This window comes from Chinchilla lanigera, unplaced genomic scaffold (assembly GCF_000276665.1).
Source record: "Chinchilla lanigera isolate Chin_1 unplaced genomic scaffold, ChiLan1.0 scaffold00007, whole genome shotgun sequence".
NCBI lineage: Eukaryota > Metazoa > Chordata > Mammalia > Rodentia > Chinchillidae > Chinchilla > Chinchilla lanigera.
This window is the reverse complement of record NW_004955408.1, coordinates 23,428,998-23,446,454: the sequence shown is the minus strand read 5'-3', so window position 1 is coordinate 23,446,454 and position 17,457 is coordinate 23,428,998. Positions and strand designations below refer to the sequence as shown.

General features: G+C 49.0%; 1 protein-coding gene across 3 annotated transcripts in view; it reads right to left on the bottom strand.

Moving 5' to 3' along the window:
- The window catches only part of Kcnip1 (Kv channel interacting protein 1), a 363,204-nt gene that overhangs the window by 215,941 nt on the left and 129,806 nt on the right, over positions 1-17,457 (bottom strand). For 2 of the 3 annotated variants that reach the window (XM_005376316.1, XM_005376318.1), the window contains exon 1: positions 9,037-9,634. The exons of the other annotated variant lie outside the window; for it this stretch is intronic. In XM_005376316.1, the coding sequence (XP_005376373.1) occupies positions 9,037-9,097 (61 nt within the window). In that variant the 5' untranslated portion in view covers positions 9,098-9,634. Of the gene's footprint in view, positions 1-9,036; positions 9,635-17,457 lie in introns of those variants that run through there. 3 annotated transcript variants of the gene reach the window in all.

Sequence of the window (17,457 nt, the reverse complement as noted above, 5' to 3'; positions counted from 1 at the left end):
TTCCATTTCCAGCTGCTTCTGTCTCTTAGCAAGGGCAGGTCACTATGACAAGCCATTCTGCCTCTGTACTTCCTGCTTATTTACCCCATATAAGCCCTAGGCCACCAGAGATCAGTGCCTGATATTTTGGGCATGATCCTGATCAGTGCCTGTCAACATAAATAAATGTGCCTCCAAATCCTGGGTGTTGTTTCTGTGTTTCTGCATGTCTAGTCCTGTACCTCTGTTTTATTAAAAAGAAAGAAAAGCTCAACTGCAAAAATCCTAATCTGGGGAAATATGGCGTTATAACAATTTATACAATGACAAACAGGGCTGGGGAGGCCTGGGAATGCCAGGCCTGAAGCTTAAGCTGTGTGACTGTAGACAGTCCACTCACTTTCTCTGGACTCTGATTTTTTGTGTGTCATAAAAAGATTGAATTAGAAGGCCTCAAAGGTCCCTTCCAGCTTCTATGTAATTTTATGTAATGCATTGTATAATATGTGTTGTAGGCCAGTGCTTCTCAGACTTCACTGGCACACAAACCATGTGATGATCTTGATAAAATACAGGTTCCAGTTTGACAGGTCTGATTAGGGGCCTGAGATGCTGTTTCTAACATGCACTGAGGTGGAAAGTGAGGCTGCAGGTATGTGGACAATGCTTTGAGTAGCACAGATATAGAGAGGAATAACTTACTTTTAGTGCGTTCATACTATGTGCTGGCCACTGTATCTTACCTATTGTCCAAACCCTAATTTGCTAGATTATGTGGAGATGAAGCGCCACACAGGCAGTGAGGTGACTTGCTCAAGGTCACATAGAAGCCAGGATTTGAATTCAGGTCTGTCTTATCAAGAGTGTATGCTTTTAGCTGCTGTATACATGCATGAGTAATGGGTAATATGGACTTGGGCCAATGTGTGGCTAAGGATAGAAAGCGAACTAATGAGAAAGCAGCCATGTTCTTGCAAGTGTATAGCAAGCTCGTACATTTGTTTCCTTTGTGATGATAAATACTCATAAACCAATGGAGTCCTCCTAGCCTTTGGGACCTTGCAAAAACCCTGATTCTAGGGACTTGTGCTATGGCTGGAAATTCTAACGTCCTTGGAGATATTTAAATGCTCGGTCCTTCACCGACAGGCTGTGATGGCTAGAACAAAGGAAGAAAAATTTAGTTCACAGAAATGATTAGAGCAGAGGAAAGATGTTTAATCCTATTAATGAATTTGATAATTGGCCTTCTGCCCCCAATCATTTCCTATTCAAGCTTTTACAGTGTCAGATGAAGTGGAAACATATCCAAGGGTGGTGTGAGATGGGTTAAGAGTGTTTTGCTTGGGGCCTGCAGGCAGCTCAGTTGCTCTGTGTGGCTAATGAGGTGCTTCCGCCTCTCCTTGTACGCCTTTTCCCCCACATCTATGTAACTGCTTTCACTGTTTTTCCACTCAGGCCCCTCGGGCTCCCAAAGGGGAGTCAGGAGGAGAGGGGGCTGGTGTGGTGAAAATCTCAGGCTCTGGATTGGCCAGGATAGGCTCTGCTGTCCTCAGACTCCTAGCCCTGAGCAAAGCACTGCCCTTCATAGAGCCTCAGTTTCCTTATCTGCAAAGGGAGAAGTAAGGCAGCATCATCTTCCAGGATTGAGGTTAACTAAATAACTTGGGAGAGGCCAGAGTGAAGTGCCTGGTACTAAGAGGGTGGACCAATTTTAGCTATTTTGAAAAAATTTTTATTTTTTTTCTTATATGTTTGCAGTCTACAATGCATAATACATCTCAATTCTTTTTTTTTCTTTTAAGTCTACTTTTTCAAATTTCACAGCTGGGCATTTCTTTTCCCATCTAAAGTTGACAACTTCCTATAGCTGTCTCCAGAGAAACGGTTGAGGGTTCTGCAGGTTCTGCTCACTGTGGATATGATGGCTCTGGGTCTCTGAGCAATGGAATCAGAGGCCACAGCTCAAAGGCACAAAGCCACAGTCATCCTACAGATAGAATGACAAAGGGGGAGGGGACTGGCCTAAGCTGGGAAAAAAGTCACAAGAAAGCCATTACCCAGAATTACCCCAAACTGCTAAAACATCTCTCCTCATAAGAAGCACTGTGCTCATTTCATTCTTAGCCCTCACACAGCCTGAGAAGGGGGACATCTTCATTGTGTCCACTTGACAGAGGGGGAAACTAAGGTGCAGAGAGGTTTGGCTGTGACATGACAGAGGAGGGCTTAATTCCAAGATCTTTTTCACTTTAACTCAGTGGTCTTAAGCACTGTGATCCTACCTGCAGCTCCCTGACATAAGTGTGGTTCCTCCCTCCCTTTGCTGCAAGGATGAGGCTTTTATTTGTCCTGGAATAACAAGAACTAGTCCCAAATGGCACTCCCACTGCTAGGACAAGGGAAGTGCACACGAACCCAGCTGGCTAAGCGACTTCTAGAAAGTGACCTACTTCAAATGCTACCTGGAGGGAGGTAAAATTTTTAAACATGTTTCTCTGACCCCTTCTCCCTGCCCTCCCAGGACTCTTAGTCTTTCTCTTGTCCCTCCCACTTCTAAATACTGCTCCTTCCCTGCCTGACGAATGGGAACATCTACTCCAGGGCCATTATGCAAAATTTTGCAGCACTTTTGCCCAGGAGCAGACTTGGATTTCTCAGCTGCCTTGCTGAATTCCTGCACTCCTCAGAGCCATCAAGAACACACTACTTCCCATCCATCCTTTTCTCCATAAAGCCGGCATCCATCAAGTCTGGACCCAGTGTCAGGTTTGATAGAAGCCCTGGAATAAGAATCAGCCCCTGAGATCTAGGCAGAGAGATAAACGCGTAAGCCCATAATGACAACCGCATAGTATTTTCAGGATTATAGCAAAGCCAAGTAGCAACAGCAGTGGGGGAATAGAGAAGGGTAGATGTGTGTTCTCTGCAGGAGCATGGGAGGACTTCCTAAAGGGATGACACTGAGTGAAGACTTGCAGGATGTGTAGGAGTTCACCAGGCGAACGAGATAAAGGTAGAAAGAAGGTGAAAAAGCTAGAAGCTTTTCCTCTTGGGAGAAAAAGGCATCAGAGAAATCATGTTGATTTTGTGATTAGTTAAGTGAGGAAGTAAATGGATGGACAGATGTAGAGGTTTGACGTAACCCAGACAAGGAAAAGATAAACCTGAAAAACAAGGGAAGTCAGCATGGAATATTCCCTGTCATTCTCTTAACAACAGAGGGAAAATTGAGAGTAACCATCTCATCACCCTACTTTCTCCAAAGATCTACAGACCTACTGGTACCCCAACCCAGAAAAATTTACCAGGACTCTTCTTTTTTTTAAATTTTATTTTAAAGAGAGTAGCAAATGAGAAAAAAAAAAGAATTTATGTGCTTATATCTGGTAATCTGAGCAACTGATTTGAAGGTAACACTATGCAATGGAACTACCACGGTGAATTTCTACCATCTTGTCTATTACCTCTAATGTTTTATCTATTAATTACTTTCTTATTCTCTTTAATGGTATGAACAATCTTCCTTACCAGGACTCTTCTTGACTGCATTTAAATATTTCAGCTTTCTAGGAAGCACTGAAAGTTTGCTATGGATTGTCTGCTAAGCATGGTTTCCAGTACCCTTGATTCTGCCCAAATTTCATGGTGGGAGTTGCTCTGGCTTGATGAGGCTCATCCCTTTCAAAATTCATGTTGGAGTTTAATCCCATTGTAAAGCACTGAGAGGGTAGAAACTTAATTTAATCAGTGTGTTCAAAGGTGGGGCCTCTGGGAGGTGACTAGAATTGTATGAGTTTATAAGGGTGGACCTCTCATGACTGGTGACTTTATAAGAAGAGAGATCAGAGGATGCACACACACACACACACACACACACACTCACTCACTCACACACTCACACACACATCCCACTCCCTGTCCCTCACCACATGATGTCCTGCTCTGCTTCAAGACTCTACCAGTGAGAAGGCCACTGCCAGATATGGACCTTCAACCTGGACCAGAACTGTGAGCCAAAATAAGCCTCTTTCCTTTAAAAGGCACCCACTTTGTCATATTGTTATTAACAACAGAAGGGGAGCTAAGACGGGGACTTACCAGGATATGGATAGGATATCAATGCTCTCTGTAAAAAATACTTCTTTATTCTGGCTTTTCTGACCATTCATCATTCACTCATTCATTTATGGATAGAATCATCCCTTCATGCACTCATTTATTCACTCATTCATTTGATTACCCATTTGTTTCCTCATTCATTTGCTTGTTTGTTGGTTCTCCTACTCCTGTCCCCATCATCCTTTCACTCATTTGTTAAGTGATGCACTTGTTTACTCACTTGCACATTTACAAAGCATTTATTGAGCAAATGTCTTCCAGGTAGACAAAGGAATCCAAGCCCTCATCTTTTCCAGAGACCAGACTGATTTTAGGCAGTGAGTCTCTTCACTTGTACTTTCTAATCTTTTGCATCTCCCTCTTTTTGTTCATCTTCAGCTCTACTGAGCTTCTTCTGGAATCAAGGGACTGGAACTGTGCCTTGCCTTGGGTGTGGGCTCCTCATACTTTCATGAATATCAGGGGCTCGGAGTAGGAACACTGTTCTCAGCACTTTCCTGCTAAATGGTAAACAGATTCAGTACATTTCATGGACAAAGCCAATTCAAAGCCATCAGACCAAATAAGAGAATTCATTCCAGGCAGAGGGCTGGTAACTGAAATTCCAGCAGGAAGTTAACTTTTCCTGCAGGCTCTGCAATTCTAGGAAATAATAGAGAGCAGCCAACTATTTCACTGTTTAAAATTTCACCAGAAAATACTTATCGAGTACCTACTATGTGCAATGAACCAAGCAGGGTACTGTGAAGAATGATACAGACAAGTTTCCTACCTCAGTACTCTGAAATGGGGAGGGGGTGATAACATCTCCACGGATTGCTTAATTCTGCACATGAACATATACCTTAAAAGAATTTAGTAATTCAGATGGGAGAAGTCACTTCTCTGGGGCTTGGAGAAGACTTCCTGAATATGGAAGCTTGTGTGTGTGTGTGTGTGTGTGTGTGTGTGTGTGTGTGTGTGTGTAGGGGTGAGGCTATTACAGAATTAAAATATGGGCAAACATGCAGAGGTGAGTAAAGTCCAAGGCACAAGCATGTCTATCACTTGTATTAATCACCCTTTTATAGATTAAGAAACTGGCATTTCTAAGTGAAATGATTTTTGAAAGTTGCTTTCAGCCCAAGACTGTGTGACAGCACGACCACTGCTTCTCCATGACTCTGTCTTTTGCTGATCTCCCATCAATAAATCTCAAGCCTAGGCTCATCAAGTATATTCTGCCTTTGCAAATTATCCAAGGGACTCACTGAATTAGGAATCTGGAGATCAGTCCCATACTTGTCTCTATCTTGCCCCGTGGCCTTAAAAGAAACATCAGTAATAGCTGTGGGATTTTGTTTATTCACCTACTCAGTGAGCCATTCCAGAGATGTGCTAGGCCTGTTCTCAAAGTTCTGAATGCTTGCATGCAGGAGTTACAAGCCAGCCACCTATGCAATATGGGATTACAGGCAAGTCTTTGTTGGGATGGTCCTGGTCTAGTGATGTTTTTCCTAATTTCTCTTGCTTCCCAAAGGCTCCACAGCTGCACCTCCAGGAGTCTCCTCATGTCATCTCCAGTACCTCAACTGCTATTCAAGCCCAGAAACCTTGTTCTTGATATGATACATATATGCAAGACTGTTCGGGTCATAAATTTCCTCCCGGACTGGAATGCAGAGGCTAAATCCCAAAAGTACAGCTTTCCCAAGTTTTAATTAAACCCACAAAAAGATTCCAAAAAGAAAGACATAATCTCAATGCTTTTATTCAGCGGCAGAGCTCTGAAATTACTTCAGATTTCTGCTGCCTTCGGGGAGCTCTCCCTGAGCACCCAGCTTTGGCTAAGTACATTCTTTTTGGAGCTCTAATCATGTGCAATTTTTGTCCTATTTTAGAGACATATATGTGTTTCCAAGTTGTACTTTCAAGGCATACAAGATTTTAGTTAAGGGGCCTATGTCATGTTCAGGACCAGCCACAGAGCACAGGTCAGTGGGGGCTATAGGAAGAGATCAACATCTCAGTACCCGAGTTTTTCATCCTGGTTACTTGGGGAGGACTAGAAGAAATTTCCAAAACTAAGCTGATAACAATTTCAAAGGTACTTCCAGGATGGCCTTCTACTTCTAGGATGGCCTTACTCTGGACATGTGGAAGCCCCAAACAATAGAGCCGTAAACTGAATAGTTCCTAAAATTTGCTGACGATTTATGTAGCAGAGGCTGTGCTAAAGTGTTTACCTTGCATAGTCCCTGGAACGCACACAACACAACAGCTATTTTAAGATAGTAACTACTACTGTCCCAGTTTTACAGTGGAGGAAAACAAGACTTAGTCATACTGCTAGTAAGCGGTAGAGCCTGGATTTGAACTCAGCAGGGAAACTGATTCCTGAGTTCAGAAACACCAACCACTCTCTTCCGACTGCATCTAATTAGATCTGAGCCTGACGTCTCAGAGATCATAGCAGCAGCTCTGGTGAGAACATTGACAATAAAAACCTCAGAATTTGAGAACCAAATGGAACTTGGGGAAATGTCTAATCTAACTTCATCATTGTACAGAAACCAAAATGCTCAGCTTACTCAGCCAGGGTGTAATCCCCTTGCCAAGGCTCTGTCCATGTTTCCAAGCTGCCTCCTTTGGAAGGGTCTTGTGATGATTAGCATTTCACTGAGCAAGACTCTGGCAGGGGTGCTGGGGGGAATACATTGGAGGGGGTGTAACTGGACTCTTGGAGAGTTCAAGGCAATGCTTAGAGATCTGAGCAGGAGGGGCTGAGCCTCAGGACTCAAGTCACTTGTCTTGCAGCCCACTCAATGGCCGTGGACCTACTAGGAGCCTTAAACAAACACTGTGATAAGGCTTAAATGAGATTGTGTGTATAAAACAACTAGCACTGTTCCAGGCACACAGTAGGGCACACTGTATGCTGATACCCCTTTTCTCTTTCTTAAGATCTTTGGAGAGAAAAGCATGAGCTTTGGCATCTGGCAATCCTGCAGGAATTGATCCTGGGCAACCTAAAGTTTTGGGTAGGAGAAGGGACTGGTAGACAGCAATGTCTGAGCTTTTACTGTTTCCCGAGCCCTATGCAAGGAGCCCCATCTGGGGTGCATCTGGGGTGCACAGGAGCCAGCACAGTATATGAGGCAAGGTCTTCCTTCCCCTCACTTCCTACATGACCCCTTTCCCTCTGGGACACAGCTGTCTCATCCACTAGATGGATATGAAAACCAAGGCTTAGAGGGGTGAGGAGTTGCCTAAGGTCACACAGGAAAGGAATGATGGGGCTGAGATTCACACCAGACTTTATTGGATTCTGTAGTCTGAGATCTTCCTGTGACACCTAACTGCCTCTTAAGGACAAAGCAGGTATTGAAAACATTTTAAAACAAACTCCTGAGTTTCCTGTCCCCACAGTCCCCCGGCCCCTGGAACCTTATAGTGGTCAGACACAGGAAAAAGACCTGGATGTGGTACAGAACACTGTCTCCAGTCAAGCAGCACCCCAGGATCTGTGCATGCAGAGGGCTCCAAAAGTCAAGGCCCTGCCCTAAGAGCTGTCTAGCTCAGGACTTGAAGAAGAGCAACCCATCCCTTCCTTGCTAGGAGGACGTGGAACTCAGCTAGCAACTGGGCTGATGTTGTTTCTCCTGTTCTGGTCTATAAATGGCAGCCCAGGTTTATTACCTAGGATCTGCATCCAAGAGATCTTTTTCCTTGGCATTCAGCTGGACTAATGCTTTGGGGGACTAGGCCAGAAGTTGGAGCCCTAAGTCCTGGAGCTTTCAAGGATAGCTTCCGCCCGAGGAGCTCTGTATCCCAACCAAGGTAAGACAACCCAAGTCCTAAGAGTAGACTCATTGTGCACTTGGGGTCCACCTCCACTTCAGTTTAGTTCTAAGCCAGTACAAGAGGTAGTGGGAAGCTGTAACCCCTATGTGTAACCAGAATCTGGGTTCCAATGGCAGAACTCGAATGTTTAAGTGTCAGGTTACTTAGAATCCTTATACAGTGACAGTGGCTTTCGAGCATTTAGTGAAACCAAATCCATCATTATCCCTTTCCTAATTGCTTCCAGTCCCTCTATCCCAACAGGCAACTTTGTAACTGCTGGTTAGAAATCAGGCCTCTATCCTGCACCATGGCCCAAAATGTTTGCCCAACTTTACACAGATCCCTTTGACAACTCTGCCACTGGTGAAATGGGGAACAAGCTCAGCTGGAAGAAAGCAGCTGTAGGGCAGGCGCCAGGCAGGAGGGACCACAGGGTAATAGGTTGTTCCACACATGATGTAAACTCCCTCTCACCCACCTTTGGACAGTGCCCTCAGCTCCCCTGAGGTCCCCAGACCTTGGTGGCACTTCCTGTGCTGCCTTCGCTCCTACTGACTCCTCGAGCCACCACAACATGAGCACAGGGAGTTTTACCACCTGGCAGCAGCTGATTCCTTTTGGCTTGCAGAGGTTTTGAGGGTGGGAAGGCAGAGCGCCCTCTCTCTCCCTGATGGTAGGACTCCCAGGTCTTCACCTGGCATCACCACCCAGAAGGGCTGTGTGAGTGTGAGCACCCTTCCTCACGGTACACCAGCACCAGCCATCATGGGAACAGGAAGAGCTTCCCAGCATCTGCACCGGAGAATCCAGCCATCCCCACCTGTGAATTCGCTTCCTCCCTCTGGTCCTAGAGATTTAGGACCGGGGGACGGGGTTCACCTGGTGCCCCAGAGGAGTCCAGGAGCCCTGGGGCCAGCACCCACTCTGGCTCCCTCCTCTGGGTGTTCACACCAGCCTCCCATGGTTTCACACCCCTTTGGATAGGAGAACCTGTCCTGGCTCCTCATGGAGAGGGGGCCGGGACTAAGGGAGGCAGATGGAGCACCCCGCTTCAACAACTCAGCACCCCCAAACCAAGCCGGGGGAACAAAAGGAAGAAGGAGTGCTTACCTTTAGAGGGTCGCCTTTGTTTGGTTTGCAGAGATGAGAAGGTGCCCATGACAGCCCCCATGGCAGCGAAGACTTGGGTGCGACTTGGGACCACGGATCCTGCCCCTCCCCTCCCCTGGAAAGAATCAGTGTGGACTCTCTACTCCGAATTGGAGGAGGAAAAAAGCAAAGAGCACCGGCAGCTCGCCTGCAGGTTGGTATTCAGCGAGCGCGGGGCTGGGGCGCCGGGAGGCTTCTTGCTTCCTCCCTCAGCCCTGCACATGCACTGACTCACAGGGCCCGCTGCTCCCGGGGAATCTTCGCCACCGCTCCCCAGCGCGAGATCCCAGCCCGGCCGGCGCCCTTGCTAGGGGCCGGGGAACCGAGCTCCGAAACCTTCCTGGCGCTCCACACGGGGCCGGCGCGCTTGCCCGGCCAAGGCTGCCGAACCCGCGCCGCGTGCGGTGCGGGAGCCGCGGTCCGCCCCCTCTACTGCCGCACGCTCCGCTCCGCACCCGGCGCTCCGGCTTGGTCTCGGGGGGCCGAGTACCAATCATGAATGAACAGAGCCGGGGACTGGCGCGGAGCGGAGCCGCGGCGCCCCGCCTGCACTGCCTGCGCTCGGGGCGCGAGTCTGAGCGGCAGAGGCGCAGCCTGCGGGGCTCCGCGGAGGGGCGGGGCGGGGGCGAGGGCTCCAGGGGCGTCCTGCAAGGCCCTGCCGCCCGCACTCTGCACATCCCACGGGCTGGGCTTATGGGGGACATCGAGAGGGCTTCTGGGCAGATAGACGGACTAGGCACCTAGCTGATGGGTGAGGTTCAGAGGGCACGGGATTGCCCCCAGGGAGAACGTGTGTGAGCGCGTGAGCAAGCGTGTGTGTGTGTGTGTGTGTGTGTGTGTGTGTGTGTGCGTGTGTGTGTGTGTGTGTGTTTCCTTGTGTGCTGCTTTGTGATTTCATTTGACTTCAGAGGAAATCGTATTAACTCACTGCCTGAATTCCTGGGGTGGGGAGTCTGTACCACCCAGGAAGAGATGAGGAACACAAACCACAAGAAAACAGCGCGCTCTCCTACTCTGCAGACTTGCGGGGCCTGCAGAACCCTCAGCCCGAAAAGCCCACCTTCAAATACAAGAACTGGGGAGGGGAAAGGGGCTTTGGGGCCCGGGACCCGGATTTTGCTTTTTATCTTCCCTTCCTCTCTCCTGCCTTCATGGTCCTTCGGTTTCTCCCTGGCCAGCAGAGGACGACAGGCAGCTGTGGGCAGGTCTGGAGTGCCCAAGGATTGAATTTGGAAACTCCTCCCTGCGATGGCTTCTGGCTGAAAGGCACGGTCTGGGTTTACTCCTGTGACTCCACTTCCTTGGATGCTGACAGGCAAGATTTCTTCCTGGAACACTGAGAAAGCCTCCGCTTCCCTAAGCATGAGCGGCCAGGGTGCTGACTCAGACCCTTTTAGATCAGCACTGAGAATCCTTGGCTTCGGCTGCTTCCAAACCTCTGCCCAGTGGTTTCCTCGGAGCCACACCGATACACACAGTGTTTACAACTCACTGAGTCCCCCAACATATGGCCTCATAAAGATGCACGTACACAAAGACCCACAGACATATGCACACAGCCCCTCAAGCCCACACGGAAATTGCCTTCGTACACAGACAGGCCCAGTGCCCATTATACACACACAGGTGCAGCCGTGTGCTTCCACCAAGGTGCAGACACAAACGCAAGCATGCAGATGCACGCGCAGTCACCCCATTCACACAGGCTCACGACCACAGAGACACGGTCTTACCCTGGGGATGCAGGAGTCTCTGGAGCTGCTTCTCCGGATTCAGGCCCATTAGCTGTCCCTCCAGGGCTGCAGGTGGCCTTTAACTTGGCCCTGAGACCCTGAAGAGTGTTCTTCACCTAGACAGCACTTTATGTTTTCTCAATTCCAGCACATGGCCTATTTTGAGCAGCGGGAAGGTGTACTAACATATGTTCCTTTCATTTGCATTTGCCCACTGCAGTGGAGCTGCATCACTCCGTGTGATGCCCACCAAAGCCCTTTGCATTAGGCAGTGCAGGCCTGATGGCCAGCGTGCAGGGAGTTTGAGGCTCACCTAGGGTAACACATCTGCCTGGAGTCACCCAACCAGGAAGTAAGGTTAGAATGCAGGTTGCAGGGCTCCCTCACTGCCTCCTGGGGTCCCTCCTATTGGCAGATGAGAGCATTCGGGGGCAGGGACTGAGTTGAAGAGACCTGCTCTGGGCCCCACCAAATTCAAAGCCTCAGCTGTCCTGTCAGTTCAGGGCTCCTCTAGCCCTAGAGGCCTGGAATGCTGGGTGGTGAAAAAGGACATAGGGACTGGCCTCTGCCTCCTTTCGGCCTTTCCTGCAAGTCATGCCAGGGCTGGGGCTGAAGTGTGGAGTCACTGGAGGATCAGTTAAGGAAAGAGGAGGGCGCTTTGCTGAGGAAGGCATGATGCCAGCCACACAGGTCTTTGCAGCCTCTCAGGGACATTGCTGGAGGAGCAGCAGGTCACCTCACCCTCTGGCTCTGCTCATCTCCACACAGCCTGAATGGGAGCAGGAGAGCCCCTGGGAGCCACCAAAGCCCTCTCCTCCCACAACTCTCTAGAGAGGCAGGGTACGGGCAAATCACTCCATTTTACAGATCAGACATGGCAAAGCACCTCTGAAAGTTTTAGTGATCAGCTTCCTCTGAGCAATGGGAATAAAGGAAGTCATCAATGTGAAGTTCAAACAGCTGGGTTTTTTTGTGACCTAGGTTCTTCTACAAATCCACCTGTGCTTTGGCTAGATGCAATCCTTACTCTTCCCCAAAAGTAGTCCTGCCTCAGGGCCTTTGCACATCTACTCCCTCTATTTAAAATGTCTCTCATCCCTTTATCCATCTCAGCCTGCTGCTTTTCCTTGAATATCTACATCAGGTAGCACCTCCTTCAGGAATCCTTCCTAATCCCAAGTCGGTGACCCCCTGAGGTCCACAAGGCTCTTGAGGTTTCCTTTCCTATTAGCATTCTTACTACCTCAATTTTCATTGTCGCTTTCTGTGCCTGGCTCTCTCTATGAACCCTGAGTCCCCTGAGGGCAGAGCCAACATTGGTTTGGCTCCATTCTCTCTGCCAAACCTCCAGTTTCTGAAAGAGGGATAGTCCATCTATGTTAAATGAAGAAGCCAATTTTTTTGCTCAGTGACCCCCAGTTGGAAGTAAAATCTGATGATTACCAGATCATCTTTGACCATTACAGAGAGAAGCACACTCTCCCAAGTGAAGATTCATTCATTTAACAACTATTCATAGCACTTCTACCACTGACCACATATTTAGAGGCAGAACAATAGTTCATTTATTCCTGATGATGCCCTAGGAGGTAGGTATTATATGCAAATAAATAGACACACACATGTGCTCTGTATGGTGGAGCAGATGCCACCCAGGAGACGTTAATGAAGAATGTGTCTAAGTAAGAATACACGGTCAAGGGTGTGACAAGAGGGAACGGAGATGACAGCAGACCCACTTGCTACCAATTGGGAACTCGTAGCAGAGAACAGAAAACTGTGTGGGGCAGGGAGAGAGGGAGTACCAGGGCAGACGTGCCCAGGAAGCCTTCTGCCAGTTGACTTGGATGCATGAGCCATTTGTCCCACTGTCCTTGACATAGAGAATTCACCAAGGTGATCTGGGCAGCACCATCCTACCATAGCTCCAAAGACCATAGATCCTTCTGCTTTGGAAGGTGAGCTAGCTCAGGCCATACCTCCAGATCTGATCTCTCCCTTATTCTCCCTGGTGTGGGATGAAATTTTATGTTGCCCCCAAATTCATATGTTGAAGCCTCAGTGTGGCTGTGATTGGAGATAAAGCCTCTAGGAAAGCAGTGCAGGTTAAATGAGGTCAAAGGGGTAGAGCCGTGATCTAATAGGGTTGATGTCTCTCTAGGAAAAGACATCAAGCCAGCTGTTCTCCCCTGCACACACAAAGAAGTGGTCATGTGAGTGTACTGGGGGACAGTGGCTGTCAGCAATCCAAAGGGAGAGGCCACATCAGATGCCAACTCTGCTGGCACCTTGAGCTGGGGCTTCCAGTCCCCAGACCTGTGAGGAATAAAAGTCTGTTTGTAAGCCACCAAGCCTATAGCATTTTGTTATGGCCCTCTGAGCAGATAAACACCCTCCCCCACCTCCCCAGAACCAGGCCACAGCCTTAGAAGCGAGCCCTTCCCTGTGAGATGAGCCTCTAAGTCAAACTCTAGGGCACCCCTCTGAGGCTGTTAGGAAGGAAGGCAAGGTGTGAGGTTATCAGAGGCCTGCAGACAGCCTGGTAACGTATTGCATTTGCTTGTCTGAGTTTATGTAGCCTGCAAGCCCTGTCCTTTCTTATCCCTCCCTCCTCCTTTCCCTCCTTGCCTCCCTCCTCCTCCCTCTTCTTCTTAATTCATTTCTCCATCTCCCCTTTCCTCCCTCTTTCCTCTCTTTCTTCCCACCGACTGTTCCCTCAGCCACGCTTCTTCCCATCCTCATGGACAATAGCAGTTCTTCCCACCATAAATGCAAGTATATGGTGTCAGAGTATGGATTTGGGATGCTGCTAGAACTGAGTTCCAGTCCAGATTTTGCTCCTTTGCTATTTGATGAGTATGTGGCCTGATGAGTAACTGCTCAGAGCCTTCCATTCATCTTCTTGTGCACTGCATGCACACCTGTCTCATAGATCTCTGGGAGGGGTGGTAAGAGGATAACTGTTAGGTCCTCAACAGGTGTCTGGAACACAGGATGGCCCACTGTTGAGAGTGGACTGCTGCTGTTCCTGAGGCTACGGGCCAGGTTTTGTGCTATGCTACAGGCTATAGAAACAGCTAGGCCCCAGCCACTCCCCATAGTTTCCATGCTTGTTCTTCATCTGTTTGATAGGAAATCTATTCTCAGGGTCCCCATCTGGTATTAAAAGACTCAGTTAAGGAAGGGAATGTGGTTGGCACCTGATTATGTGCAATTCAGCACTCTCCTCACTGCTGTGTTGTAGCATTTCCCAAATGCTCTGCATGCATAAGTCTGGCCTCCTCAAATAGACTGGGAGCTTTTAAAAAGCAAAGGCCAAGGCTCCTCCTGCTTTGTGTACACCCCCTGCCCATCCCTGTCCACCGCAGCTCAGCCTGGTCCACAACATCCTAACTCTTCCACAAATATACACACTCAAATCATTCAGGCCAGGAAAATGTGTCACCATCCAGCTCTGAGTTTAAGCCCCCTCTTCTCTTACTCAATGTGTCCCTGGCTCTCAGCTTTCTCACCTTTGAAACATGCACACAGCCATTCCATGGGGTTGGCAAGAGGACAGGGAAAGATTAAGTCAAGGGAAAGGGTTTTTGTCTCTCTGTAAAGCACTCTGCAAATGACTTGTATTTTCATTTGCTCTCAGCTCAGTTAGTTACTCAGTCATTCACTCAGTGAATATTTACTAGGTAGCATCTATCTGCCAGGTGCTGTCCTAAATGCACAGGCCATAATGAACAAGAAGAGGCAAGAGTTACTGGCTTTTTTGATTACTGCCCTGAGGAAGGCAGTGATCTAGGTCTAGCGAATCAACTAGTCTTATAGACAGAGTTCACACTAGGAAAAAAGAGGGGGCTGATGAGGATCCTGTGGGTTCTTGGAGAAGCCAGGTAGGACAGCCTCGTGCAAACTGTGCAGTGATGCCACAAATACGCATAGCACTTTAGAGGTCAGGAAAGCAGAGAAAAACACGAGGGTATCAAGTCAGGGACATCAGGCTTCAAATCCTGGGTTTGCTGTGTGACCTTGAGCAAGCTATTTGACCTCTGAGAGCTTTAGTTTTGCATATTTGCAAACAAAACAAACAATTCCACCAACATCCCCATCTGCAGCAGGATAAGGGTGACAGTAATTGTGATGACAAATGGGCTTGGCATGAAGTCTCCCTGGGGGCTGGAACACAGTCCTGGCTCAAAAACACTAACTCCTTTCATCAGTTTCCCCTTTCAGTCCCTTCTCTCCTGGAAGGAGAGACCTTTGCAGAGGATTTGGACTTGGAAGGGGGCTCCACTGGACCATGTCTTTGTACATCAAGCATGGCCTCATCTGTCGAGGTTGATCACATCCTTCCAAAGAGCAGGACTAATGTGGGCTACAGGGGACTTCGGGGAAGCCAGGATACAGGCTCTGCTCTGTGTCCTGATGGCTGCACTGCCCCAAGGGATCCCCCTTCACGCTCCAGCACTGGCACAGTCTCCACCGGGGGCTGGGATGAGTTCAGACGGAGTGCAGCCACCCACGCAGCTAAGACACTGGCAGCAAAGCCCTTGGAGTTACCCAGAGCCTGCCTGCTGACAGTGTGTGTATGTGCAGTGGTGGGGGAGGGAGTCAAAGAGGGGAGGATATTCCTGGAGACTTGAGCCCTGGGTGCCAGCACTTCATGAATATTGATAAATGGCTCCCTGGGGCTGTGAGGGGGATGGGTAGAAAGGGGGAGAAGTGGATTCTAATGGTTCAAACAAACATCAAAGCATCTGATGAAAGCTGTGAGGCCCCACCCCACCCCGACCCCACCCCAGAATAACCATGCACGCATGAGCACACCCTCATACGTTGTGTAGAATTCAGAGCTTGCAGCTCTCCCCTGAAGCACACGCATGGAAACCTGGTAAAGAAGCCCCTCCTCAGGAGGAAAGATCACAGGAAGGGTTTGGTCCATTCATTCAGCAAGGCTGTTAAATGCGTAGCTCCTGCCTGGCATACATGGAGCAGCCTGGAGCTTGCAGGGGGCTGGCTCGCTATCACAAAGAGCTCACGGTCTCAGGGGGTGAAATACAGACAAAGAAGTCACTGTACCTTCCCAGTCACCATCAAGAAACTGAGAATGACCTCTCTCCTTGTGCCAGCAGGGACACCAGCCCTGGCTCTGGCCAGAAATACCCAAAGTCTTAGGGAGAAGGGGGAAACTCAGAAAAGCTGGGGGTCAAGGTCAACTTAGGCAGGTAGAGGTCAGGATGGAGACATCAAGGGTGGCGCTGGGTAGGAGGAGCCCAGCCAGGGCCAGGAGGGAGAGAAGGAAGAGTCAGGAACTGAGCAGAGCGGAGGTGGGATGAGGGAGGCCTGGGGTGATCATGGGGCAGGCAGGTGAAACTGAAATGGTTGGGGCAATGGGAACAGACACTGGGTTACAATTTCTTGTCTTTCTACTACATCGTTTGTACAAAAACCATGGATTCATCATCTCCTTGGGTACTTGTGCTTACTCCTGGGATTCATACTCCCTAGGTTATGTAATAATTATACCAACAGTGTAACCACCTTGTACCATCTTCTTTCTAGGTGTGAGTGCCTGGACTCACCTAATCACTTAATATCCCCATAAGGAACATACATTCATCATCCACCATTTTATTTCTGAGACACAAAAGGCACAGAGAGGTTAAGTAGCCTGCCCAAAGTCACACAGCAAGTCAGTAGTAGAACTGGACTTGAACTGCGATGGTCTGATTCCAGAGCCCCCATTGCAAGTCTACCTCCAAGCTTTCTTACTGCGCTTTGCAAATGACTTGTAGCTGTTTCTCTAGGCAGGCTGCAGTACACTAGGGTGCACAGGTGTGGTGTAGCTTCAGGGACTGATGCAGAGGGGAGATGCACAGAGTCTGGTCCTGTGTTCTCTGAGGGGCAAGAGCTGCAGCTCCACCCATCAGTCAGCAAGGGTGCAGAAAGGGGCTGCTTTCCCTCCTAGGCTTCCATAGGTGAGGACCTTGCAGGGCGGGAGCAGGGGAGGGAGGCGGGAGAGGGGAGGAGAGGGGAGGGAGGAGGGAGCAGGGACGCAGCACTTGATGATTAGTAATAATGCCAGCCATGAGCGGATGAGTGCGCCCTGGTGCTGCCTGGCCCTGAACCTGTCAGTGCTGCTTCAGCTCCCAGCACTGCTGCAATCACCATCGCGGCTGCCTGATGAGGGAAGGTGCCCAGAGGCAGGAGGAGGGGAGGAGGAAGGAGGAGGAAAAGTCAGTGTCCATTAGGCAAGGGCTGACTCTGGGTCAGAGTCTGCAGAAATGAGGAAATATAGAAGTAAGGTATTCACAGAGGTTTCTTCTGTTATTTTCTGTGACCACTTAACCTGCCCCACAGTTGAGACCTGTGACATTCACTGCCCCAGGAACAGAAATGACACAGAAACAACAGGGTCATTCTCATGCATTTTGACTCACAAAGGCCTGATAAAAAGTCTTGAACAAGGTGTGGGCTGTCACTGTGTCCTTGACTCAGGTGAACCCCGGGTTGATCTTCTGCTAGGCACTGGGAAGTCAGGCTTTGGTGGCCTGCAGGAGCTGGCTGCAGACACCTAGGAGGGTGGACGTGGCAACCTCTCTGTGCTGACAGCCCTCTCCATGGCAGGGACATTTTGCAGGACTTGTGCATCTTTGCT